The following is a 27614-nucleotide window of genomic DNA, read 5'->3' on the forward strand; positions in this document are numbered from 1 at the left end:
CTAGTTACAATCACTTCTGTCCCAGAGATGTCAATTCCTAGGTTAGGACCATACTATATAACTAGTATAGTAGTAAGATTATTCCTCTCCCTTTAATAAAATGTTCGTAGCAGGGCTGGCTCAGTAGTGGTTAAGTTTGCATGCTCTGCTTCAGCAGTCTGGGGTTTGCAGGTTCGGATCCTGGGCGCAGACCTCGCACTGCTGGTCAAGCCACACTGTGGCAACACTTCACATGAAATAAGGGAAGACTGGCAGAGATGTTAGCTCAGTGAAAATTTTCCTCTAGCAAAAAGAGGAAGATTGGCAACAGATGTTAGCTCAAGGCCAATGTTCCTCACACGTACACACACAAAAACGTTCATAGCTATTTTAGCTTACTTCTACAAAATAAACTTTATAATCACGTTGTGAAATAATCTTCCCAATGAAATACTGGATTAGAATTTTTTAAATAGTTTAATATGGGAAAATTCAACATATCTAGAATAGTTTTCTCATCAAGATCTCTCCATCTATCCAGGTAGTTTTTGAGGGAAGTAGGGTATATCTAGTATATCTGAATTCACTTATTAAATCTAAGTTTTTCGTTAATTTTCTTAGGTTGTCCTGATGGTTTACTATATCATCAGCAAACGACTTTCTCCTTTCTAATTTACATTTATTTTTCGTCTCTATTTCAATTAGCACTTTCAAAGCACTAAATAATTGTGGAGATCAGAATTTTATTTTTTGCCATTACCTTTAGGATAAAGTCAAGACTTCAAAGGTGGCTTACAAGGCCTTTCACGATCTGGCCTTTGACTCTCTCTAGCTTCACCTCTCTGTATTCCTGCTCCATTCTATTCCAGTGCCATATTCCAGCCAGTGGACTTCTGTTTCTTGGTATCATGCCCTCATTCCTCTGTAGCTTTGTACTCATTTCTCCTTTTTCACCTCTAACATTCTCACCCTCCACCACACACAATCTAATTTCCACTCACTCTTCATGTTTCAGCTTAGATATCTACCCTTGAATGCACACAGTACAACTCAAATTAAATAAGTAGGTTTATGGAAAACGGCTGGGGGAAAATGTTAATTGGCTGTAAATATTCTGCAAAAATTAAATTTTAAATGCACTCTGAAGACGTATTTTTTGAAGCTACATATGTTTCAAAAAATAAACTTTTTATTTTTTAGAAAGCTTAGGAGAAAAAAAATAAGCATCTTACTTTTCCCCAAATAGCTAGCTGTTGAAAAAAGATAAAAAATGAAAAGAGTACTTTTATCTTTCAACCATGCAAAAGAAAATCACTTATATAAAAACGTGAACTATTACATTCAGAACACCTAAAATGAGAACGCCAGAATTCATTTGATGAATGACTGAACTATATGCGTCAAGAACTTCTTACATTGAGTGTTTTTCTCCTGTTAGGATGCTCTACAAGTTTCCTTATGTTTATATGAATTTTCATAACAATTATTTGTATAGGGTTTTGACCTAAAGAATACAACTTGTGATGCAAAGGATGAACAAATGAACACAGAATTTTCCACATTTAACAACTCATCATAGAGGTTCAATCCAGTATACCTTTTCTGCTTTTGTATAAGGTATGAGCTCTGACAAAGAGCCACCAACATCATTCACTAGAAATGTCTCCAGTATGAATCTTTTTGGGCAGAGTAAGATAAGCATCTTTTCTCAAGAACCCTTTGGGATCCTGAAGTAGCTTAGAAGTAGAAAGAGGCAGGTCTGGTGCACAGACTTTTAGGAAACTTTATTGATCCTTTAATGTTTGGCACAAATGATACACCTAGGCAATGGATGTCTCTCCAGCCTAGATCCCAAAGAGTACTTTAAAAAAAATGCAGATATTGAGGAATACATGTAGATTACCACCACCACACCCACTTCCCACTGCAGTTGATAACCTTCTTCCAATTCTAGTCCCCACTTAGCACCAGGAGAAACAAGGATATTATCAGGAGTGGACTAACTGGCTGTCACTGTGGTCCTTGCCCTTAATTCAGAGAGAATTCAGTCCTTAGCAGTAGCCTATATTCTTGTGAGCTCCTGGTTTCTTGTGACCTTATGAGGACTGACAGTTTGAAGTGTGAGTTTCGTTAAATATCAATTCCAAGGGTATTGCATGGCTCCTCCTTAATATCTACTTCATCAATAGATCAGGTGAATATAAATATACCATAGGTCCCATTTATGAAGTAGGGAGAGATGACAGTATTGGGTATCAGAATAATGACAGACAAACACTTGTTTGGTAATACATTTGTCTCCAAGCCCTCGTGGCCTTGGGAGCTGGGAAAAGCTCCGACAGTTTACTCTCAAATACTAATTCTGTCATATCAATTAAAGAATAATCTCTGACAAATATTTTATTCCATTTACTACATTCATAGGATTCCTTCCAGCATAAATTCATGGATGCTGAATGAGTTCTGCACTCTGACTGAAGCTAATCCCAAATTTCTTCCTGTTATAGGACTTCTCTTGAGTTGCCCTATAACTATGAAGTTTTTGGTGTTTTTTAAGGTTTGAACTCCTATTGAAGGTTTTCTCACATTCCTTACATTTGAATGGTTTTTCTCCTGTATGAATCATTTGATGTCGAATAAGTGAGGAGCTCCTGCTGAAGGATTTTCCACAGTTACATTCATACGGATTATCTCCAGAATGCAGTCTTGGATTTTTATTACTGTCTTCACTCTTACTAAAGGCTTCTCCAAATTTATTGCCTTCATAGGCCTTTGCTTCAGTATGAATTTTTTGATGCTTAGTAAGGTTTGAACGTCGGTTGAAGAATCTCCCACATTCACAGCATTTATAGGGTTTCTCTCCAGTGTGAATGATTTGATGTCGAACAAGGGATGAACTCCGGCTGAAGGCTTTCCCACACTGACAGCATTCATAGGAATTCATTGTGGTATGACCTTTTGGGTGGTGAATATCTGTACTCAGGCTCAAGGCATTCTCAGATTCATTATACTCTAAATGTTGCTTACCTACTGAGTCTAAATTAAATTTGAAGTTAGTTTTAAACTTACCACACTTTGGGGGCCCCTTTCTCATAGGAATTCCCTGTTGCGTATCAAAAATTGAGTTAACTGATAGAACATCAGAGCTTTTCTTACTTTCACTAGATTCAAAGTCTCCCTCCTCATTGTAGGTTGTTTTGTAAATGAAAGATTCATGTGGTAGATTTACATCCCCGTGGTCCTGGTTCCTATATAACCAATCGTCACTTCTCCAGCCATCTAAAGAAGGGTGTCCACTTTTGGTCAGTCTTGTCATAATCACTCCATGGGATGGTTCTTCTCTAGAAATTCTCTGCTTTGGAACAGAATCTTGGTTTTCCGAAATTGTCTCTCTATCTAAAAAGAAATAAAAAAATTCCATGAACTAGAAGAAGGGAAATTGTTTAATTAGGAAAAGGAGACTAAACCATATCAGGGTATATGCATATTGTATGGGTTTTAAATACAGAATAGGAATGTGAGACAAGGTTAGAAAAGAATTATAGAATAAATAAATGGAATAAAAATAAAAAGGGGGTTAGGAGATCATAAAATATGAGGAGAGCTATTCAGGAATACTAAGGAGAATACATAGGGCTTGGGTGAAACATCAGCATATGAACTGGGATGTGTGGCATTTCACAGTTCAGACTATCACTGGTGCTTAACTAGTCTGTGAAGATTATGCCTAATGTTCCTTTCTCCAGCATGCTCTTTTAACCGAAGTTGCTCACCAATAATAAATAAGCCCTTCTAAAATACCAATTTAACCACATCTTTAGGAACATGCCTATACTTACAGGCACCATACCTTAACCAGCTAAAAGCAGAGTTGCAATCTTAGTGCCTCTATTTTCTATATAGCTGCAATTATTCCTTTTTGAACAAAGGGAGAAAAAACTGTAATATAAGGTAGCAGGGAAATTATCCTTTGTCTGGGCTCAAAACCACTCCTGATTCCAACAGTGCTATGATATTTTTCTCCGTATTTCCTAGAACTCAAAATTTCACCTGTTCTGATTAAGGTTAGATTCTCTTTTCACCTGTCTTCAGTTTGTTTCATTTAATAATGTTCTGCTTCCCTTCTCAAAATTCCTTTCTCATTTAGCTTCTGTATAAACATGCCCAGTATACTATGTATTCTAGCAACTTAAAAAAAATTAAATTTTACTGCCTGCCCTTTCTCTTTTTCCACATAATTTCAGGTACATCTAATGATTTTATCTTCTAAACTTTATTGGTAGCCAAATCACATCTTCATATATTATTGACCCTTGTTTTTACCAGTCTCCTGGACATCTCCACTTGACTACCCTACTACTCTCTTCCAACTCAACGAATGAGAGCCTGAGAATATCATCTTCCATGTGGAAAGAACTTCCCTCAATGTCTTCATTTTTGTTGAGTCACTGTTGTTCTCATATTTACACTAGAGTTCATGAAGAGATCTTGAATAACCACTGCTCTTTATCTCTTATATATAATCTGTCCTTAAATACTATTATTTTATTTTATGAAATGACTCTTACCTTAAAGCGGCCCCACTGATACATCTAACTTCATCAAGAAACTATCAGTTTGGCCTGGTTTAGTCTAATTTCTAGCAGAAATTATCATTTGTCTGTACAATACCCAAGCTGAAAACTAGGCTGTTAAATCAGAATCTCCTGGGGTGGAACCTGAGAATATAATGGGAGTATTGATTATAGTTTTCCTGCCTCTGCTCACCACTGTATCCTGAATGTGTGGGGGCAGATGACTTGTCCTTCTAATTCATACGCCTTCAGAGAGAGAGGAACCTCTTCCCAACCTGGACCTAATTTAGATGATGGGATCTTGGGCTTCAAGCTTGATGCCATCTAAGATGAGGTATTAGGAGAGAGTAAATGTATTTAACAAGGGGGAAACAGATAATTTCTGGCCAGAGGACAGACTATAGATCAAAATGGCTGCACATTCTTTGACACTCTCCCCATAGAGAATAGTCTATTTTTCTTCCCCTTGAATCTGGGCTGATCCTGTGACAACTCAGCCAACAGAATGTGGCAAAAGTGATACTATGCCACTTCTGGGCCTAGCCTTTAGGAGACTGAGGAGATGAGGAAAGGCCATATATAGGGGCTCGGGTTCATAGGACAAGCTTAGTTCCCAGTTATAGCCAGCATCAACTTCTATCCCTCAAATGAGCCATCTTGACCATTCCATCCCAGTCAAACACTGCATCCTCAGCCAACACCATATGGAGAGTAAGAATTCCTAAGTCAACTCACAAAATTGTGAAAATTAATAAAATGATTGCAGTTTTAAGTCACTAAGCTTTGGAGTGATTCGTTAGAAGCAACAGATAACCAAAACAGTAATTGTGCCAGGAGTATTTACTGAATGACAAAATTCCTAATTTGTATTTCCCTAAATAATCTTTGTTGTTGTTCTCATTTTGTACAACTCATTTTTCATGTAACTTCCTTACTTGTTTTTTTAAAATCACTTCCATGATTTTGTTATTTTCAAGTCACTTAGTTCTAATATGTAAGAAAGCTACTAATATTTTTGTTTTATATTTGGTCATCTTACAAAACTCTTAACAGATATAATAGTTTTGATAATGAGTCTCTTGCATTTTCTAAGTAGACAGTTATTTGAAAATAACGTTTTTTTCTCTTCTATTAAATTTCTCATTTGTTTCATTTATTTTTCATGGTTAAGTCTTTCAGGTCAATATTAAATAATTATGGTAATAAGTATTCTTTAATCCACTACAATCCATTAACTGGGAAAATAAATTACATTTACTGAAGTAAATTCCAGATTGATTAAAGTATTTTATTTAAATAATGAAATTAGAATAAAATCAGGAAATATGTTTCTTGGTTGGGGGATGGAAAAATTCTTATGTAAAATTAACAGGTATCAAGCAATGGGGGAAGATATCTGTAACATAAATTTTAAAAATATGTATGGCAGACACCATAAATAATTTAAAAACCTCAGAGTACCTCATTTGCCTCAACTGTGGTCAATAGTGACAATTTACGTAAGATCTTAATATATTACTTAAAAACCTCCAAAGTTTTAATAAAGGACATAAAATAACCATTTACTGAATCACAAGTGACCAAAACAGATGAAATAATTTTTACCTTTCTCATAATCAACTATCTATCCTTTTTTTATTGGGTTCCTATATATGTGCAAAGGGCTGGAGATATAAAGATAAGGCAAAAAGAGACATGGTCCCTACCCTCAAGGAACATAAAGCCCAGTGTGGGAGACAAAGATTCACACACATACATGGGAAATACCATTGTGTTAAATGCTAAAAGGAGAAGAATATGGTGCTATGGGTGTACGTAACAGAAAAAACTAACTGAGTCAAGAAAGTCTTCCCTGGGGAAATGTGGACCTATTTGAGATCTGAAGGAAGACTAGGAGTCAACTAGGCAAAGAACAGGAGAAAGAGCATTTTATGTAAAGAAACAGCATGTACAGAGGTCCTGTGAGGGGAGAGGGCAAGCCACACTCAAAGGACAACTAGACTGTGCTTCCTATGGAACTGTCTTTTCTCTGCATTACCCCAGCACCTATCAGAGTGCTCAGGACACAGTAGATGCTAAACGTATTTGATACTGACTGACTGAAAGTAGATCAGTGTGGTTCAAGTGCAAAGACTAAGGGGAAGATGTAGTGAGAGACGATGGAGAAGCAGGTTGTCAAGTAAACAAAACTGAGATCAGTACAGTGATTTAAGCAAGTACATGACAAAATTTGATCTCTTTGATTGCAGCATGGCTCAAACACTGAAGTTGGGGAAAAAAAGATAGAGCCAAGTGGCATGCCAAGACCTTTTATGATGATAAATTAAGAGACTATGGTGAGGGGCTGGCCTGGTGGCGCAGTGGTTAAGTTTGCACATTCTGCTTCTCGGCTGCCCGGGGTTTGCCGGTTCAATCCCAGGTGCGGACATGGCACCGCTTGGCACGCCATGCTGTGGTAGGCGTCCCACATATAAAGTAGAGGAAGATGGGCATGGATGTTAGCTCAGGGCCAGTCTTCCTCAGCAAAAAGAGGAGGATTGCAGTAGTTAGCTCAGGGCTAATCTTCCTCAAAAAAAAAAAAAAATAGCAAAGAGAAGATTTAAAAAAAAAAAACACTATGGTGATAGTTCAGGTGAAAGATGATAATATAGGGACTAGGGTAGTAACACTGCAGATGGAGAGAAATGGGGACATGCAAGAGAGATTTAGGAAGTTAAAATAAAAACAAATTTAGACAGGTGAAGGAGAAGAAGTTGTGTCAAGGATAATACTTAAACTACACTTGCATAACTGGCTGGACGGCAGTTCACTCAGCTAGGGAACAATGAAAGAAGATGGGAAAGGAAAAGATCATGACTTTGGTTTTATGGAATTTAAGGCATCTTTAAGACATCCAAGAGAAATGTTATGTGCATATAAATTTTCAGTTCAGAGAAGAAGCCTGAGCTGGGATATAAATTTGTAATTCATCTGTTGATGCGTGATAAGCGAAGTTCTAACTGTGGATGTGACAACCTAGGGAAGAAAATACAGAGTCAGAGAAGACAAAATGAGATCAAATGCTGAAGAAACTCGGAAATTTATGAAATTTGGATAGCTAGAGAAAGATAAACCAGTAACAGAAATAGAATAGCCAGAAAGAAGAGGAAAACTGAAAGTATTACAAGAACCTAAGAGCATTTTAAGAATGAGGAACAGGTAACAGTGCCACTTGGTGGTGAGAAGGCAAGTGAGACAAGGAATGAAAAAATGTCCACTGGAGTTTGCTACAATAAAGTCATTAATGACCTTAGCGAGGACTGTTTCAGATGAATATTTGGGTTAAGGGCTAAATTCAAAGGGGTTGAGGACTAAAACATGAGGAAATGAGAAAAGTGAGTGTAAAATATCTTAAGTTTGGCTATAAAGAAGAGGTAAGAAAGAGTCATAGAAGAGGATGTGGGATTGAGAGAAAACTTTTAAAAATCAGTAAGGACTTGAAAATGTTAAAAAGCTAATGGGAAGATGGGGCAGAAATGGTGAAAACATAAGTGAAAGAGCAGGGAGAAAGGAGATCCAAAGGATAATTGATGCGCAGGATTTACCTCAGAAAGGAAGAAACAGAATAATCTGCCTATCAAATTAACAAAGATTTCAGGTAAACAATACCCAGTGTTTGCTAGGGTGATAATAATAAATAGAGAGATAATAATACTGTCATTACTAGTGAGAGTATGAATTGGTATAACCTTTCTGTAGACAATGTAGCATAATGTAACTAGACGGTTAAATATATTTATACCCTCCGATGGTGAAGTTCCTCTTCTAACAAGGTGTCCTATGGCAGTCATCAGATATACCTGAAAAATTGGCTGCAACCTAAATGTCCAACACTTGGTGGGGGGGATGGTTAAATATATAGATACATGTATGAGATGGAATGTTATATGTGAATCAGAAACCACATTTTCACAGACTATTTAGTAAAATAGGTAAATACGCATGATATCATATTAGGTGAGAAGAGTAAAATATATAATGACATATTCCTGATGACCCCGACTTTGGAAAAAAATCTTCACAAAGACACATCGTCACAAAGAAAGAAAATGGCTAAGAAAACAAACCACCTGTTAATGCTGCACAGCTCTTGGTAGTGAGGTAATGGGGGGAGTTATATTCCTCTCCATACTTTTCTATACTTACTAACATTTATATTAAGCCCACAATAAATTATAATCCCTCACAAACAAAACGTTAATAGAGATTATGAGGAGGTAGGAAGTTGAAGTGCAAGTTAAGGAGTTCTATAGTAAAAGAAGGAAAAATGGAGGCTTACTGAAGCCTCTCCAGGATAAAGCAGGGTTTCTCTTTTCTTTAAAAGAAAGACTATCATTTAATATTATGTTGCTAATGTTTGTTTATACAGCACTTACCCCGTGCCAGGCACTGTTCTAAGTGTGTTACAAATTTCAACTCGTTCAACCCTAACAGTAAGGTGGAGGGAGACACTATTATTAACTGTCACAGAGGAGGAAACTAGCAGAGGGGCCAAGCAGCTTTAAGTGTCTGTACTCCTACTGACAGCACTATTTTGTCTATCCAGAGAAGAAAAAGAATGTGGGAATAAAAAGCAATGATGACTTTTTTTCTTCAAAGTTTAGGTGGTTCTGTTGTCACCTCCCCAATTATCAACTCGAAGCCTGGGTTATATATTGTGTGTTTAACAAACAGAAACTTCTTACAAATGCCTCACATCTGTCTGGCTCTTACCAAAAATGGTTGCTCTTGGGATTTCTCTCTCCATTATCCATCTTTTTTTCTTACTCTTCAACTTGGACATCTCAACAGGTTTGGAAAGTAGATGGTCTGTTCAGGGGGAAAATGAAAACAACAAGAACAAACAAACATGACACTTCAGACATTTTTATAGGGAAGAGCATTCCATCCCAACGTAGTAGTCTAAAGAGCTGTGGAAAGATAAAGCCAGAGACTACCACGGACCTGTGTATTTCTAACTACATCAGAAAGGACTTTCAAGCAGATACAGCAGGAAAATCTGCTATTGTGCCCAAAGGATATTAGGAAACCTGAACCCAAACCCAAGTGCCCTTAACCACTTAAGCAGTCCTACAGTTTTTAACAGTAGATGAAGAGACTACTAATGGGCAGATAGGTAAATACGTAGAAGCCACCTTTACGCAGTGAATTCAGGTTTCTATAGTTCTCCAGCATCACATCCCTGTACAGGTTCTTTACAGCAGGGTCCAGCTGCCCCCACTCTTCCTCGCTGAATTCCACAACCACATCTTTGAATGTCACTGGTTCCTAAAACATTAAGTTCCTTTTTATTCAAAAGTCACTCCCAAAAATATTACCAGAGGAGAAATGAATTTGGAAGGAATAGGGTAGGTGGTCAGAACATACAAGAAATTGATAGGACAATGTTTGGAGATCTAAGTGATGAAAATCAAGTTGTATTAGGGGCCTATCAACTTGGTACTCTGTGAGGGCTGCAAAAGGAAAAGGAAGTGCAGTCCTAACTCCAGATTAGCTTACATGTTGGTTGAAGAGAAAAATGGAATAATTGTGGAACAAAAAAATTAGAGTGGTACAAACAATTTACATAAAAGGAGTTCAGAACAGGAAGAGTTTAAAGTAGATTTGAGGGAAATCTGTAATCAAGATTTAGGCTGTGCTAATAGAAGAGGTAAGGCATTTTCTCTAATTGAGAGACGTGACCTGCTAACTCTTTATCATTCAGGTGTCACTGCCCAGTGCCACCCTGTCAGATAGGCCTTACCTAATTACCCCAAGTAGCCATCCTCCTAATCAGTTTCTACTGCACTGTTTCTTTCAATTCTTTGTTCTAATTATTACTATCTGCAATGATCTCATTTGTTTGTGTTTGCCTGCCTACCTCCAGTAGGAGGTAATTTCCACAAAGGCAGGGATTTTTCTGTTTACCATCATATTCCCAGCGCTGAGAAAGGTGTCTGGCAAATTAGGCACTGCATAAATATTTGTTATAAGGGCCCTCACACCATCAGTTGTTGCACTTCTCTCTCCAGCTTTCTCAACCTTGTCATTATTGGCACCCTCAGTCACAGTGAAATATCCAAGTCTCTTCCTTTCCTATCCTTCAGAGACAAATCTGTGTGAATAAGTTGTCTACATTCGTTTTGCTTACTTCCTCACATTCTTCTCCTTCCTCAACCCTCTGCAACCTGGCTTCTAGTCCCATGAATGTTAGCATCTCCACAAATAGGTGAATAGAAGCTACTCAAGCTGAATTTTCTTGAACTTTTACAAGATTTCTCCTTGAAATATTCTCATCCTTTGCTTTCAGTGACATCATATTTTCCTGGACTTCCTTTTCCACTTTGGGTCTTTCATTCCAGCATCCTTTGAAGTTTCTTCTGCTCCTGCCTATTAAATGACAGTGCTCAGGATTCTGCCCTCAGCTCCTTTCACTTCTAATTCTAAGCAGTCTCTGGGTAGGCTCTATTTCTATAGCTTCAATTATCATCTACAATCTTGAGGGAACAGATGCTCAGAGAATATACAAAGATTAAATATTTCCAAAGAGTGTATCAGCAACTAAAATAGGGCCAATGTCCTGTGGGAGAATAACAGTCCCATGTCCTTACATGGAACTATGTTTGGCAAAAGTTCAAAGACCAAAAAGGAAAAGACAAGTCATCTCAGTAAAGAGTGGAATCCTAATTCACCTGAGATTTGCCTGTTAGTGAGTCAGCTTCCAGCTTCTCCTTCTTGATGCTCCCCTTCTGGAACAGGACAGAATCCTTGCAAGGCATATCTGAGAAAGATGAAGGAAACGTGAGGGAGACAAGTTTTGGCCCTGGAGAAACTTTTAATGATTATAGTAGTAGTTTTAACATGATTTAGAATCATCATTAGAACTCTGAAAAAGTAATGTGAGGTTCTACCAGCAATCGGAATCTCCAAGAGTAGCGCGCAGATCTTATATTTTTAAAAAGCTCTAAAAGTGATTTGATATTCTACTAGGGGGCTGAGGTCTACTGGATCAGAGAGAAGAACGCCAAAGTAATATTTTGAGGCCTCATTTGTGGTTACAGCAGATTCCAAAGAAGAATTTTAAGGCTGTCAAAACTTAAGCCTAACTAAGGCTTGGCCATCATAGGCTGTAATTCTACTGGGAGCTAAAAACATTTAATCCAACCAGTCCCCTCCTCAAACATATTGTGGAGAATTCTACTCAAGGTTCTTCTCCTCTCGTTGCTCTGTGTATACTATACACAGCCTTAGGCAGTCTGGTCACCTTGAACTACTGACTCTTTCAGGACATAAAAATCTCAGTGGCAACCAATTCTCTTCTTCAGCTCTTTGGTGAGAAGTATCCCCAAGGGCCACTTTCCTAAAGTTTCTCCAAGATTCATGAGTTACACCAGTGATCCTTAAATGCCAGACTATGGACCAATACTGGTCTATGGAGAAGTTTTCATTGATTTGAGGTGAAATAAGAAAAAACAGAAAGAATGTAGAGGATATTTTATAAGACCATTTTGTAATTAAAAGCAAAATTTGAAAAAAAAAACCCAAAATTTCTCAGCAACATACCATTTGAATGCTGCCAAAAGAGTACAGTCAGTTAACTTTATTCAGGCTTATAACACTTTCTGAGCCCTCAGTCTGCTCAGTCCACAATCCCTAGGTCAGTCAATACAACATTGTTTCTTCTTCTTGTCATTCTTGGAATTATACGAGATATCTTGAAAAGGTGCAAAATCATCCAGTCAACTATTCTCTTATTTATTGCTCTCACTGAATACTGTTTCCTTTCCGTAACCCTTCTTCCCTGCTGACCTCCTTCTTGAACCTTTACAATTGTGTTCTCTGAAACTCTCATTCCATTCCAAGAAAAATTCATAGACAGTCTCAAGCTGTTCATAGAATATTCCTTCTCCCTTATAAAGTGGACCTTGACCATGATCATCAAAGCCCCCTCTTTTCATCCTCCACTCCTATGGTCTTAGAAGTTGTTTTGATACACTCATACCTCCCGGAAGTTGTTTTGATACACTCATACCTCCCCATTCCTACTTCCTCATAAAGATTTTTCTATTCTCACACAAAAAATTTTTCTCAGAGGTTCATGCCATTCAGCTATGGCCTTCTTGATGTTGTAATATACTAAACTGTCACTCACTCATTTATTGAACACTATTTATTATTTACTGAGTATCTCTTATGTGGGAGGCACACAAATGCCTGCCCTCAGAGAGCCTATAGTCTATTGTGAATGACAGACATTAAATAATTGAACTAGGTCAATAAAATTTTGGTTACATGGCTCACATTGTTGTTTTCCACCCCAAATCCTGCCAATAATGTTACAATTTTTTTTTTTCATGAGGAAGATTGGTCCTGAGCTAACAACTGTTGCCAATCTTCCTCTTTTTTGCTTGAGGAAAATTGTTGCTGAGCTAACATCTGTGCCTGTCTTCGTGTATTTCATCTGGGATGCTGCCACAGCATGGTTTGATGAGTGGTACTACAGTGGTGCCTGGATCTGAACCTGTGAACCCCAGGCAGCCAAAGCAGAGTGTGTGAACTTAACCACTACCCCACTGGGCCAGCCCCTACGATAAGTTACTTGTAACAATGGCAGAGATAACCTTTCCAACAACCCAGCCAGAAAACCCTTGACATCCTTATTTTTAATAACCATCAGGAATCAAGCTACTTCCTTTTTTGTACTTGGGTTCTTATTACTTAGAATTGTTCTAATAAATTATTGAATAAATCAATCCCTAACTACATTTTCCTATCCTTTCCATTTTCACTTTCTTACTCTTAGTTTATTCTCCAACTTTTATCAAAGTTCCACCCTAGTACATTGAATTTTTAATTTTCTTGAGTCTATCATCCCTCTTGTGAAGTCTCTTTCTTCTCTCTGAAGCTTAGATTTCAAGACAAATCACTTCCAGCACTCTTTTCAGAGTCTTCAAATTCCTTGTCCTTTAATCTAACACCCAATCTTAGTTTGATCCAATAATCTCTTATCAATTCTTTTTAAAAACTGAGGTAAAATTCACATAAAATTCACCATATTAATCATTTTAAAGTATACAATTCAGTGGTTTTCAGCAAATTCACAATGTTGTGCAACCATCACCAGTACCTACTTTCAGAACATTTTCATTAGCCCAAAAAGTAACCCATATTCATAAAGGAGTCACTCCCCATTCCCCACCCTCCCATACTGTCTCTATAGATTTGAATACTCTGGGCATTTCATATAAATTCAGTCATGTGATATGTGACCTTTTGTGTCTGACTTCTTTAAATTAGCATAATGTTTCAGAGGTTCATTCACGTTGTAGCATGTATCAGTATTTCATTCCTTTTAATGGCTGAGTAATATTCCACTGTATGGATATACCATTGTTTGTTTATCCACTCATTAGTTGATGAGCATATGGATTGTTTCTACTTTTTGGCTACTATGAATAATGCTGCTATTAACATTCATGTACAAGTTTTCATGTAAACATGTTTTCATTTCTCTTAGGTATACAGTAATTCCATGTTTAACTTTTTGAGAAACCACCAAACTATTTTCCATAGCAGTTGGACCATATTACATTCCCAAAAGCAATGTATAAGGGTTCCAGTTTCTCCACATCCTCACCAACACTTATTTTTTATTAGTATAGCCACCCTAATGGATGTCAAGTGTTATCTCATTGTGGGTTTGACATTAAATTCCCTAATGACTAATGATGCTGAATAATTATTTCCATGCTTGTTGGCCATTTGTATATCTTCTTTGGAGAAATACTTGTTCAAGTCACTTGCCCATTTTAAAAATTGTGATGTCTTTTTGTTGTTGAATTGTAAGAGTTCTTTATATTTTTCCCATACTAGACCTTTATCAGATGTGATTTTCAAATATTTTCTCTCATTCTGCAGGTTTCCTTCTCACTTTCTTATAGTATCCTTTGATGCACAAAAGTTTTAATTTTCATGGTTTTTCTTTTGTTGCTTGTATTTTTGGTGGCATATCTAAGCATCAATCACCAAATTCAAAGTGATTAAGACTTACTCCTCTGTTTCTTCTATGAATTTTATAGTTTTAGTTCTTACATTTGTTGATCCATTTTGAGTTAATTTTTGTATACAGTATGAAGTCCTAATTCAATATTTTGCCTGTGAATATCAAGTTGTTCCAGCACCATTTATTGAAAAATTATTTTTCCATTTAATGGTCTTCGCAGTTGTTGAAAATCAATTGACCACTGGCCTATGAGTTTATTTCTGAACTCTCAGTTCTATTCCATTAGTCTATATGCCTATCCTATTCTGGTACCACATGGCTTTATTGTAGTTTTGTAGGAAGTTTTAAAATTGGGAAGTATGCATCGTCAAACTTTGTTCTTCTTTATCAAGGCTGTTTTGGCTATTTAGGGTCCTTTGTAATTCCAAATGAATTTCAGGATCAGCCTGTCCATTTCTGCAAAAAATGTAGCTGGAATTTTTATATGAATTGCATTTGAATCTGTAGATTGCTTTGGGGAGTATTATCATCTTAACAATATTGTCTTTCAATCTATGAATGAGGTATGTTTCCATTTAAGTCTTCTTTAATGTCTTTCAACGTTTTGTAGTTTTCAGTGGTCAAGTCTTACACCTCCCTAAATTTATAGTTAAGTATTTTATTCTTTTTAATGCTATTATAAATGAAATTGTTTTAATTTCTTTTTAGGACTGACCATCGCTAGTATATAGAAATGCAATTGACTTTTGTATGTTGATCTTGCATCCTGAAATTTTGTTAAATTTGTTGATCACGTCTAACGGTGTTTTACTGGATTCTTTAGACATTTTCTCTATATGACTAGATCATCTGCCAGTCGAGAGAGTTTTACTTCTTCCTTTCCAGTTAGGATGCCTTTCTTTCTTTCCCTTGTCTAGTCGCAATGGCTAGAACCTCCAGCATGATGCTAAAAAGTAGTAGTGAGAGTGGGCGTCCTTGGTTTGTTCCTGATCCTAAGGGCAAAGTTTTCAGTCTTTCACCATTAAGTATAATGTTTGCTGTAGGTTTTTCATAGATGCGCTTTTTCAGGTTGAGGATATTCCCTTTTATTCCTAGTTTGAGTGTTTTTATCATGAAAAGGCATTAGATTTTGTCAAATGTTTTTTCTGCATCAATTGAGATGATAATGTGATTTTTCCCTTCACTCTATTAGTATGGTGTATAACATTGATTCTCCTATGTTGAATCATCCTTGTATTCCTGGGATAAATCCCACATGGTCATGGTGTATAATCCTCTTAATATGCTGCTAGATTTGGTTTGCTAGTTTTCTTTTTTTATGATGTCTCTGTCTGGCTTTGGCATCAGGGTACAACTCACATCATTGAATAAGTTAAAGTGTTCCCTCCTTCTATTTTTTGGGAAGAGTTTGAAAAAGATTGATGTTAATTCGTCTTTAAAATGTTTGGTAGAATTCACCAGTGAAGCCATCTAACCTTGGGTCTTCTCTGTTGAAATTTCTTAAGTTACTGATTCAATCTCTTTAGTTGTTACAGATGAGTTCAGATTTTCTATTTCTTCTTGAGTCAGTTTTGATAGTTTGTGTTTTCAGAATTTTTCTATTTCATCTAAGTTATTTAATTTGTTAGCATATAATTGTTCACAGTATTCTCTTATAATCTTTTTGATTTATGCAAGGTCAGTAGTAATGTCCCCTACTTTTATTCCTGATTTTAGTAAATTGAGTCTTCTTTTTCTCTTGGTCAGTGTAGCTAAACTTTTATCAATTTTGTTGATCTTTTCAAATGTCCCACACTTCTAGTTTCACAGGTTTTCTCTACTTTTCTATTCTCTATTTCATTTATGTCTGCCTAATCTTTATTATTTTCTTCCTTTTACTCACTTTGTGTTTAGTTTGCTGTTCTTTTAGTTCTTTAAGGTGCATAGTTAAGTTATTCGAGGTTTTTCTTTTTCAGTGGTGGCATTTACAACTATACACTTCTCAGCACTGCTTTCACTGCATCCCATAAGTTTTGGTATGTTGTGTTATTGTTTTCTTCCCTTTCGAAATATTTTCTAATTTCCCATTTTATTTCTTCTTTGACTCTTTGGTTGTTGAAGAGTTGTTTAATTTCTATGTATTTGTGAATTTTCCAGATTTCCTTCATTTATTGACTTCTAATTTCTTCTTGGTGGTTGGAAAGATACTTTGTATGATTTAAATGTTTAAATTTATTGTGGCTTGTTTTTGGCCTAACATTTGACTTATCCTGGAGGATATTCCACGTGCACTTGAGAAGAATGAATTCATTAAGTCTAGTTAAAGTGTTCTTCAAGTCTTCTATTTCTTTTTTTATCTTTTGTCTAGTCATTCTATCCATTAATGAAAGTGGGATGCTGAAGTCTCCAGCTATTATTCTTGATCTATCTCTCCCTTCATTTCTGTCAGTTTTTGCTTCATATACTTTGGAGCCTGATTGTTGTAGTTCTTGCTCATGTAGTGACTTTTTTGAACTAATTCATACAGTCTATATTCTTTGTTGTGTGTGCCCACTTAAGTCTGTTCCCTTAGCTTAGTGTTCAGCTGGTGATTCCACAAAGATCTCCTTAAATGCCTGGAACCAGAAAAACAGTAACAAAAACACTTCCCAGTCTTTGAAGATGGGATGCATGTGTCAGGCCATGCCTTCAACACTCAGTCTAACAGTTTTCAACTCTACCTTAGGCTTCAATTCCTGCTTGTGTAGAGCCTGAAGATCAGTCAGAGGTGAGACTCAGGGAATTCTCAGTTCTTTCTGCACATGTGTCCAGCCGTCTAGATCTCTAGGAATACATAGGAGATTTCCAAATCCTTATTCTCCAAAGCATCTCACAGCCCAGCCTTTCCTCCCAATCTTTTTGATTAGTCTATGTTTGCCCCAACTGTTTATTCACTGTCCCAGGTGGCAGCAGCTAATACATTTTCCATTAAATATTTGTGACAAATGCCCTCCCAAGTAGCCACCTCAGCCCTGGGAGAGTTCTGAGTTATGTAAAATAAGGACAAACCCTTTGACTGGGTTCTTCAGGGAACCATGACAAGTTAAAAGAAATTGTGTCTTTCTCAGTCTTGTATTATGCAGCAACCTCTCATTTTCTTTCCAACTAAACTTGCCAAGAACAGTCTATAATCATGATCACATTCCCTCTTCATACTTCGGATTTTTTTTGACCCATGTGATGGCCAGAATAACAGCACCCAGAGATGTCCATTCCCTAATCTTTAGATACAAAAGAGATAATATTAAAGTTAAAGGACTTTGAGATGAAGAAATCATCCTGGATTTTCTGGGTGGTCCCAATCTAATCACAAAAATCCTGAAAAGCAGAGAAACTATCCCAGCTGTGGTCAGTAAGAGAGAGAGAGAGCACGCAGTGTGACAACAGAATGGAAGGTCAGAGATGACAGTGTGAACAGGACTTGGCTCACCACTGCCAGCTTTGAAGATGGGAGAAGGAAACCATGAGGGCCAGAAAGGAATGCAGTCCTACTCATGCCTTGATTTTGGCCCAGGGAGACCCACATTGCACCACTGATCTACAGACCTGTAGGATAATACATTCATATTGTTATAAGCCACCAAGTTTATGGTAATTTGTTATGGCAGTAATAGAAAACTAACACAACTTACTATAAATAAGCACCCCCACAACATCTCTGAAATTTCTCTAAAACTTGACAATTACTTTATAATCAACAATTTCAATAAATTATTTAATACTCATCATAACAGGACTTTTTTGTTGCACCATTGTTGAACTCCCTTCTTGAAGATTTCTTTTTAGCTCACAACATCAATCTTTCCTGGTTCTCTGACTTTCTGGATTACTCCTTTCTAGCCTGCTTACCTGGGTTTTCTTCTTTTGCTCAGTACCTCATTTTATTTATTTTTTAAATAAGTATAACCACAATACCATTATCATCACTGTCCCCAAGCAATAATGCCTAGTCAAATATCTAGTCAATTGCCTCATGTCTTATAAGGTCCAGAGAGTCACATGATTGGTTATACATCTTTTATGTTTCTTTTAACCTCTAAATCCCTCTTCCATACCCCCTTCTCTACTCCCTTAGAATTATTTTGTTTTAAAAACTGGATTATCTCATAGTTCAGATTTTACTAATGGCATTCCCATGGTATAGTTTAACATGTTTCTCTATCCTCTGTGTTTTCTGTAACTGATAGGTAGATCTATACCAGCTCTTAAATATTGATGCTCCCTAAGGATTTGTATTTCTCCTACTTCTGTTCATACCCGTAAGTTTCCAAATCTTCTCTTACTTGATTTTAGCCCAGGGAAACCCACAATGGACCACTGAACCACAGACTTGTAGAATGATATATTCATATTTTTAAGCCACCAAGTTTACGGTAATCTGTTAAAGCAGTAATAGAGACTGCTATACTTCTGAATACTAAAGCCATATTGTTAACCATATATTAGTTTATTAATTGTTAAGTGACCCACAGAGATCTCAAATTCAACATGCCACATCATTAATATATTAATCCACCCTCCAACAAAATCTGCTACTTATGCTCCTTTCATGCCAGCCAGAACGTATGCATTTACATCAAATTTTATCCCATTCACACCTAATATGTAGACAATAAATCCTTTTTACTGTTTTCCCAATGCTCCCCCATTCACTAACACCTAATCTATTACAATAGTCTCCTAACTGGTTTTTCTATTTACAGAGCCCTCAGGTCTATCCTTTACACAACAAGTTGATAAACTTTTTCTGTAAAATTCCAGCTGTAACTATCTTAATTATTTTATATAAATAGATTTATATAATATATATAAATTTACTAAATATTTTAGGCTTTGCAGGCAATACAGTCTCTGCTATAACTAATCAATTCCGGTCATAGCATGAAAGAAACTGCAGATAAAATGTAAATGAATGAGCGTGGCTGTTTCCCAATAAAACTTTATTTCGAAAAATATCTGTGGGTCATAGTTTGCTGACTCCTGCTCTACACTGATAACAACATGATACTTTTAAATGGCAAATCAAATTGTTTTTCTCCCCTCCTCAATCTGTGAGATCTCATTCTGTATTTCTATTGCCTACAGAATAAGTCCAGGCTTCTTAATATTGTAGTTCTTCATGATCTGGCCCTTGACACCATCGAATTTCAGAAAAAGATAATTTCTCTTTATACGAGAAGGGTCAACTATTCTACTTCCAATTTTCTATACTCTCACCTTCGTCTTTAAGCATTTCAATCACATCCTCTATAAGAGTCGCCACGTCTTTGCTGTTCTTTGGATGTTGTAAGTTCACCCAAGTCCTGACCTCTTCAGGGAGAATTGTCAGGAACTGCTCCAGCACCAACAGCTCTAAGATCTGCTTCTTTGTATGAATCTCTGGTCTTAGCCACTGAAGACCTAGCTCCCATAGTTGGCTCAAGGCTTCATGTGGCCCAGACACCTCAAAATACTGGAAATGCCTGAACTTTCGACGAGAGGCTTCAGAGTCATATGTCTCCATGACTGGGGTGGTTTCCTGCTGCCAAGACAAATCTGATCTCAGGATCTCACTTTGTTCATGAGGAGCCAGGTTTTGAGGTTTTGAGATAGCCATCAACTTGTCCAGAGGCTGCATCTTCCTAGATAGAACTCCCACTGTAGTTTGAATTTGTCTTATCAAAGGGTTCCAATAATTCTCAGGCTTGGGCTAAGCACTTGTGCACTATATATAAACAGTGTGATCTCAGTAAGAGAAAAGTTCTAGGAGCTTCAGACACAAGGCCAATGTTCAGGTACCTGAGAGACTGAAAAAAGACACAAATATGACCTACAGATAATGAACATGTATTAGCATGGTGTTGATAAAATAGTACAAATAATATTCTTAAAATTACTGAAGAAAACTAAATATGAATTCTCCTTCCATTCTTGTTTTCCTTCTATAGAAGAGGAAAGCATGCTGTCTCTATCCCCCAAGCAACTCTCAAAAAGACAGAAAAACAAACACAGATATCTCAAAAAAAGGGGTAAATGAAATAGTCTTTTCATTAAAACAAACCTCACAATTTAATTGCAATTAGATTACTCCTATATCAGGTAACAACTCATCTTTGCTTTAAAACTAAGTGAATATCCTGCAGACAGTATATTCAGGTTATTAAGGCTTCAATCTAGATGTGCCTAAAAATTCTCATTAAAATACCAATAAAGTTATATAAAATGAGTAAAACTGTCAATAGTACTAGAAATTAATGTAAGAGATTTTAAAAATATGAGAATAAATATCCATGAGCCATTCCCCTGTTACGGATAAGTGAAAAAGTGCCTTCCAAGACTATAATAATTGAAAGTTCTCTTTTGTTAGAAGCCACTGTGGGTCAGTCTGCAATGCTCACAGGGAGGCCTTGGGCTCAACTAAACATCTAGATTCACAGGGCTGCCACAGGTCATATTTGGTGCCAGATTACTCAGAGGGTTATTGGACAGAAAACACAGCTTGCTAGCAGAAGAGTGAGCAACTGGCATTTTTTTTCAGTAGGAATCCTCACAGAGGATAGCACAAGTGCAAGGAGATGAGAACCACATAGGCTGAGCAGAACGCATTTGACTGAAAAGCCTTCCCACAGGAGCCAATACCTAACACTTTATGAGCACAGCTCTCAGGGTTCCCACAGAGCTTTGCCCAATTATGAGCCATTACATTCAGGGAATTCAGATACAACTTTCTATCTGATTCACCGTTCTCCCAGTCCAGATGCAAGTTACCATTCAGGGGTAATTTTTATTATAAGACTCTAGGCAAGTGGTTCTCAGGGCAATTTTGCCACCAGGGGAAATCTGGCAATGCTTAGAGATAGTTTTGGTTGTCACAAGCGGAAGTAGTTACTGGCATCTAGACAGTGGAGGCCAGAGATGCTGCTAAACATCCTACAATGCACAGGGTAGCCCCTCGTAACAAAGAATTACGCAGCCCCAAATGTCCATAATTCTGAGGTTAAGAAGTCCTGCTATAGGCAATATATAGTGACTAAGAGTACATACTTTGGAGTCATACTGACATAAGGTTAAATCTCAGCTGTACTAGTTACTACCTGTATCAACCTGAGAAAATTATTTCACCAAGCTTCAGTTTTCTCAACTGTGAAGTGGATATAACAATATCTATCTGATTGAATTATAGACACTAAAAGAACACTCATCTCACTTCTTGGTAGATTATCATATACACACATGTATGTCTGTTAGCGGATCTTACAGACTAGCCAAAAGTTTGTGCACAAAAGTATTTCCAGACTTATCTATTGGCAATGTCCACTTGAATAGATCTTTAAACATTCAAATAAGGATTATTAAACAGAGTAGGGGAAGGATATATGGAAGCCTATGAAAAGATAGTGTAGCAGAAGGAAAATGCACAATGCTCAAAAGAGTTCGGGCAAGAGAACATTTTAGAATAGGACTTTCTGTTAAAAAAAAAAAAGTTGGTAATGAGCAAAACCTGTAAGACTAAAGGCAAAAGAAAACATACTCTAGTTGATAAAGTTATTTTCCATGGAAGTATAGATTAACAATTCTGATACTGCTACTATGTCTGCTGGGATTGAATACGTAAATGGTTTGCAGCTACTGAGAGCCTCGTTTCTCAATGTTTGAGTAGGGGTTTAAATGTAACCAGAGGAAGGAGGCCAGAATGACCCATGCAGTACTGAATTAGAGTTAGAGATATCAATATGAACTTGCGTTTAGCTTAATATAGGTAAAGCTGGTTACATATAGAAATATTTATAGATATGTGTATATACAGAGGTTAGCATACACACACATATTTCCCTACTGTCAGCTGCGTGGGCTTGGCAGCAGGGCCACCCCAAAAGCAATGAGAACACCTAGCTCCCAGATCTTGGTTTCTAAAACCATTCTCCAATAAAAGGAACCAGGGCTTCACGGAGAAATGGCTGATTCTAGAAGTGGGGCAGGATATACGTATGAGCCCAGAGCATCTTGAAGTGCCATAAAATAAAGAAGTGCTCAAAAACACATTTACTGGGGTATGTCAAAGGCACACAGGAGCCAAGTGAAAGAGCTCTCAATGGCTAAGGCTGGAACAATGTGAGCAACAGAATAAAGTAATACAGGTATACCTCAGAGCTATTGCAGGGTTGGGTCCAGACCACGGCAATAAAGCAAATATTGAATAAAGCAAGTCACAAGAACTTTTTGGTTTCCCAGTGCATATAAAAGTTTCGTTTACACTATACTGTAGTCTGTTAAATATACAATAGCATTATGTCTAAAAAAACAATGTACGTATCTTAATTAAAAAATACTTTATTGCTAAAAAGTGCTAACCATCATCTGAGCCTTCAGTGAGTAGTAATCTTTTTGCTGATAGAGGGTCTTGTAAAAAACGCAGTATCTATGAAGTGCAATAAAAGGAGGTATGCCTGTACTAGCTTATAACCCAAATTATAAAATAAATACTCATAAGCCATACTGATATACGACTGAATCAATCAATAAATAAATAAATTGGGGAGAATGGACAAATTTCCAACGTAGAAGAATTCCAAATAATTTACGTAGATACTAAGCGTTCAGGAGGTGGAGCATAACTCTCTACCCCTTGAGTGTGGGCTCTGCATAATTTCCTTCCAAAGAGCACAGTATGGGAAGGGGGAAAAAGAGTAAACTTACAGTGGAGAAACCTGACAAAGACTGCCTCAAGCAGGTGATAAAGGTTACCATCAAGAGTGGTAAGTCATGTTGATAGTATTTACCCTTGAGAAGATGTGGTGGAAATAGTACTTTATCTCTGTGATCTTCCTCCCCTAAACCCATAACCCCTGTCTAATCATGAGAAAAACATAGGTCAAATTCTAATAAATGGGCTTCCTATAAATACCTGATGAGTACTCCCTAAAACCATAATGGTCACTAAAAACAAGTCTGAGAAACTGTCACAGCCATGAGGAGCCTAAGGATATAAGACAACTAAATGTAATCTGGCATCTATTTTTCTGTAAATCTAAAATTGTCCTAAAATAATTTTATTTAAAAAAATTAGAAGACACTTGCCTGATGTCTGCAAATTCAAAGGGATGCATGGTAACTTTACAAAACGGACCTAGGGAGTCATTTGGTAAAACAGGATGAGATGAAGGTAAATACCAAATAGATTAGCAGACTTAAAATCTTGATTCAAAGCAGTAAAGAGCAGAAGGGGCACTTCATTGAACCAGTGATATGATAGACAAACCTAAAAGACTCTTCCAAAATGTGGAGGTAAAAGGAGAACAAAATTTTATAGTGAAAAATTAAAATCATGGAAATGTTTTTTCAAAGCCAAGTGATCCACACACATGGCAAAAGGAAAAAGAATGAAATAGTATGGTAACTTTCAGGATGGAAATCAAGTCTTCCACCCTACTCTCTTTTCTATACCCAGATTTACTCCACAGAGGTGATTTTTGAAAACTGTTGAAAATTTCTGGAATTTTTTTTGGAGTTATAGGAGATTTCCTTCACTTGACTTTGATTAAAAACAAAACATTTCTACCAGGCATATTTTAAACTTAAGAACTCCTTCTTGTTCACTCATGGTTCTTTTGCCATAGCATTGTGCTTGTTTGGTTGTAGCAATATCATTTCAGATTTCTCTGATGCTGCTGAGTTTTCTGTTTCCTAGATTTCCTTTTACTCTGTGGTCGGGGTTTCTATTTATCTTGGTTTATCTGGTGTTCCTTAGTTTTCTGCTCATATTTAAGAATCAAGTGTTAGGCTGATTATTCCAGACAGTCATATGAATTTCTACTTCTGCTGTATCACTAGACTAGTCTTCTAATGGGTGTCTACCTTGCATGGGAGATCTTACTAAAAGCCATGTGTATATGGGTAAGACATGAAGATGGGCAGGCTTTGATACAGGGTGAGTAGGAGAGCTGGCTGTCAGGCTGGGGACCCCTCACATAACAGGGTGAAAAGGTTTTACTTTGAAATGTCAACACCCACACTAAAAGCCTTAGTTCTCCTCAAATGGTTTACTCAATCTATTTAGGGTAGTAGTTTTTGTGGGAGGAAGGCACTGGAGCTAAACTGCTCCTCTACATAGGTAGGGAGTGGGTGGGGGGTTGGAGAGATGACTGGAATAGATGTTTCACATGTAATCCTTTGCTTGATTCCTATGTTCTATTTGATTCTCACTCCCACACTCTGTCGAACTGCTTAAGATTCACATGGGCAGATGGGTTTCCACTTCCACTGTGGTCACCTCCTAGCATGTTCTAAGTTGCAGCTTTTTCTACACTATTTCTTTAAAATCACGTGTCTCTCCCCTTTCCATCTTGTAGAAATGTACTGACATCATTTATACACTCAGTAGGACCCCCATTACATGTCTGCCTGACACAGGGCAAAGTAGATGGACAAAGGGAAGATTCTGAGATCCAACACAAACCTTCTCCAAAACTTCAGGAAAGTACAGGTTCATTTCAAAAAAAAAAAAAAAAGTGCTGAAGACACATCACTGAGTGTCAGCAAAAGACTGAACTATGGGCTCAGATACTCTAAAAATTAACATAAAAGGGGAAAGAAGGAAAAAATCTCACAGACCCTATGTTAAAAACAAAACAAAACCAAGGAAGCATAAAAATTAAAAAAGAAAATGTAGAAATAATAACAAGGATAGCCACTGTAACAATAAATGTACTGGGTAAAAATTTAAACTCAACTATATAAAAACTCAAGAGACATTCAAAACAAAAGAACTCCAGAGTTGAAAGTAAAGGGATAATTAAAAAAAGATAACCAGCAAATATAAACAACAATAAAATATGCAGGGATATACTGAATTAAAATTTATACTGAATTAAAAGCACAAATGCATTAAGTTAGACAAAGAGGAAACTTTAAATTATTGAAGGTACAACTCATTATGAAATATGACTTATTAAATATACCAAATAACATGGTTGAAATATATTTATAGCAAAACTCTCAGAAAACAAGATACAAAATTAACAATGATATAACAGAAATGTGAGACTAAGGCAACTTTCTCAGTCTTTCACAGAAAAGATAAACGAAAATTAAGTAATAAAATAGTAGATATGAATAATATCCTTAAGCCACTAGGTAAAACCAGATAGAATAATATATAAGAAGGCTTACAAAAGCTATTTATTAGGCTACCAAAAACCTCAGTAAACAAAAAGTAAATATGGTGGTATAGACCACATTTATAACCAGAATGAAAACCAGAAATTAAGAACAGAGAAAAAAGTCTCAAACACTCTGAAATTTAAATTTTTTTCTAAAAAACAACTCTTAAATAAAAAAGATAAAAGTACAATTGTAAAATATCTAAAAATTAAATACAATAAAAACATCGCACATCAAAATTTACAGAGCACAGCTACATTAAACAAGAATGACATGAATTAAACATTCAACACAGAAAGTGAGAAAAAAGCAACAAAATATACTAGGGATTTATAGGTCAAAACTTAAGTTAATAAATTACTGAGTATAAATAATCATACAGCTGGGAGGACAGGTAGACATGTTCAGGACGACACGCTTGCATTTAAGATTTCAAAGGAGGAACTGTTTGCACCATATAAAGTCCGAGAGGTCCGTGACGCGAGTAGCTAAATTGATCTGCAAGTGATGAATACTGGAATAAATAAAGTCAAGAAAAGTTTAATTTAAACTGTAACAACCGAAAAGACGCCTTCGAGGACGATGGTGGGACTCAGGATGAAGAGTTAAAATGCCGAGCCAGCATCACAGGAAGGGGCGGGATTAGGAACGTGCAGGTGACTGGAGCATTAGATTAACCAGGTGACACAAATTCGAAGGATTTTACAGCGTCAAGGAACGTGAACAGGTGCTAATTATGGGGAAAGGGTAGTACCCATCTGTGAATACGGTTGCTTTCAACCGAATAGGTCATAGGTAGGGCAGCAGCTTGAGGTAAGGAGAGACTTTGGAGACTAGCTCAGAAAGAGGAGCAGAAAGCAGTTTGCAAATAACTTTCTGAAATAAGAACCACGCCTGGAGGTTTTAATGTTTTGGAGAGTGGCCAGGAATGATTGGGAAAGCAAGGCAAGTTAGAATTAACTTTTTTAGATTTTGTTTTCCAGTTGATTGATTCAGTCGCACCTGGTATTTCCATGAACAATCAACACCAGTCATTCCAAAACCAGCTCATCATGATCTACTTACCAGGTTCAGCGCGTGGAGATTGCTCCCGTTACAGAAAGGAAGAAGGGACAGCAGCGAAGTTAAATTCCTGGTTTACTAGGACTGGATCTAGGACCCAGCCGCCCTGTATCCCACTCCTAACCCCCTTCTCCCTGCTCTCTTACGCACTAACTTCCTGCCGCAGCCCTCGCCTCCATCCCTCCGTCAGCTCGGGCCCTCCTCCAGCTTTCCCCGCAGACACTGCCGAGCGCAGCGCTGGAATCCGGGTAACTGCAAACAAGCCGAGGAGAAGGGCGTGTTCCGCGCGGACGCCCTCAAGCGGGATTCCCTATTCCACGCGCCCGCGTCCTCACCGCCCGCCTGACGCGGGTGATACCTGCCAGCATGGCTCCGTTCAGCCACGCCCAGGCGCCAGTTCAGAGACGGGCGCGGAAATCGCCATCCTGGCCGGTGAAGGGAGCTGGCGCTGGTAATCACGCCAGAACTAAGAAACCCTCGCCACACCCGGCCCTGAACTGCTGCCGCGATCTCTGTCTCTCACAAGCCAAGGCACCTTCGAAGCACTCCCGCGCAGGCGCGCCAGCAAGGGAAGAAGCCCCCAAAAGCCCCCGCGGCGGAGTCTGTCAAGCAGACCCGTGCTGCTTTGCCCAGTCCCGCCCCTTTCCCCAGGCCCCGCCCACGCCGTAGACTTGCGTCGGATCGTAGGCTCACCGGTGTCTGGATGTCGTGCGCTCTTGGCGCTGGCGAGGGAGTGCAAGTCAAACTTCGTTGCTTTCTGGAAGCTGTCAGGTAAAACTGGCCAAAACCTTTCATACGTACTTCTCGTCCCTTCCTTCTCC

At 37.5% G+C, this 27614-nt stretch overlaps 1 protein-coding gene across 2 annotated transcripts; it reads right to left on the minus strand.

Annotated features, from left to right (window-relative positions):
- Positions 1 to 1193: 1193 nt before the first annotated feature.
- ZNF215 (zinc finger protein 215) lies at positions 1194 to 27365 on the minus strand. Of its 2 annotated transcripts, none has more exons than XM_046684814.1 (6): positions 27152 to 27365; positions 19810 to 20113; positions 11264 to 11352; positions 9728 to 9860; positions 9306 to 9401; positions 1194 to 3375 (listed from the first exon to the last, which is right to left on the minus strand). In XM_046684814.1, exons 2-6 carry the CDS (start codon positions 20093 to 20095, stop codon positions 2423 to 2425), a joined length of 1557 nt encoding a protein of 518 aa, XP_046540770.1. In that variant the 5' UTR covers positions 20096 to 20113; positions 27152 to 27365; the 3' UTR covers positions 1194 to 2422. The 2 variants fall into 2 exon arrangements, with proteins under 2 accessions (XP_046540770.1, XP_046540769.1); XM_046684813.1 differs by having other exon boundaries at positions 19810 to 20378; positions 26797 to 27365.
- Positions 27366 to 27614: the final 249 nt, after the last annotated feature.

Source organism: Equus quagga, chromosome 14 (genome assembly GCF_021613505.1).
Source record: "Equus quagga isolate Etosha38 chromosome 14, UCLA_HA_Equagga_1.0, whole genome shotgun sequence".
Classification (NCBI taxonomy): domain Eukaryota; kingdom Metazoa; phylum Chordata; class Mammalia; order Perissodactyla; family Equidae; genus Equus; species Equus quagga.

What these genes read in the sequence shown, in the direction of transcription:
- ZNF215 (XM_046684813.1), bottom strand. Translation starts at nt 20,209, where the DNA reads ATGCAGCCTCTGGACAAGTTGATGGCTATCTCAAAACCTCAAAACCTG. An exon ending in TGAAATGCTTAAAGACGAAG is followed by an intron (nt 11,353 to 19,809) that starts GTGAGAGTATAG and finishes CATCTTTCTCAG; the next exon opens with ATATGCCTTGCAAGGATTCT. An exon ending in CCTGAATTCACTGCGTAAAG is followed by an intron (nt 9,402 to 9,727) that starts GTGGCTTCTACG and finishes CCCCCTGAACAG; the next exon opens with ACCATCTACTTTCCAAACCT.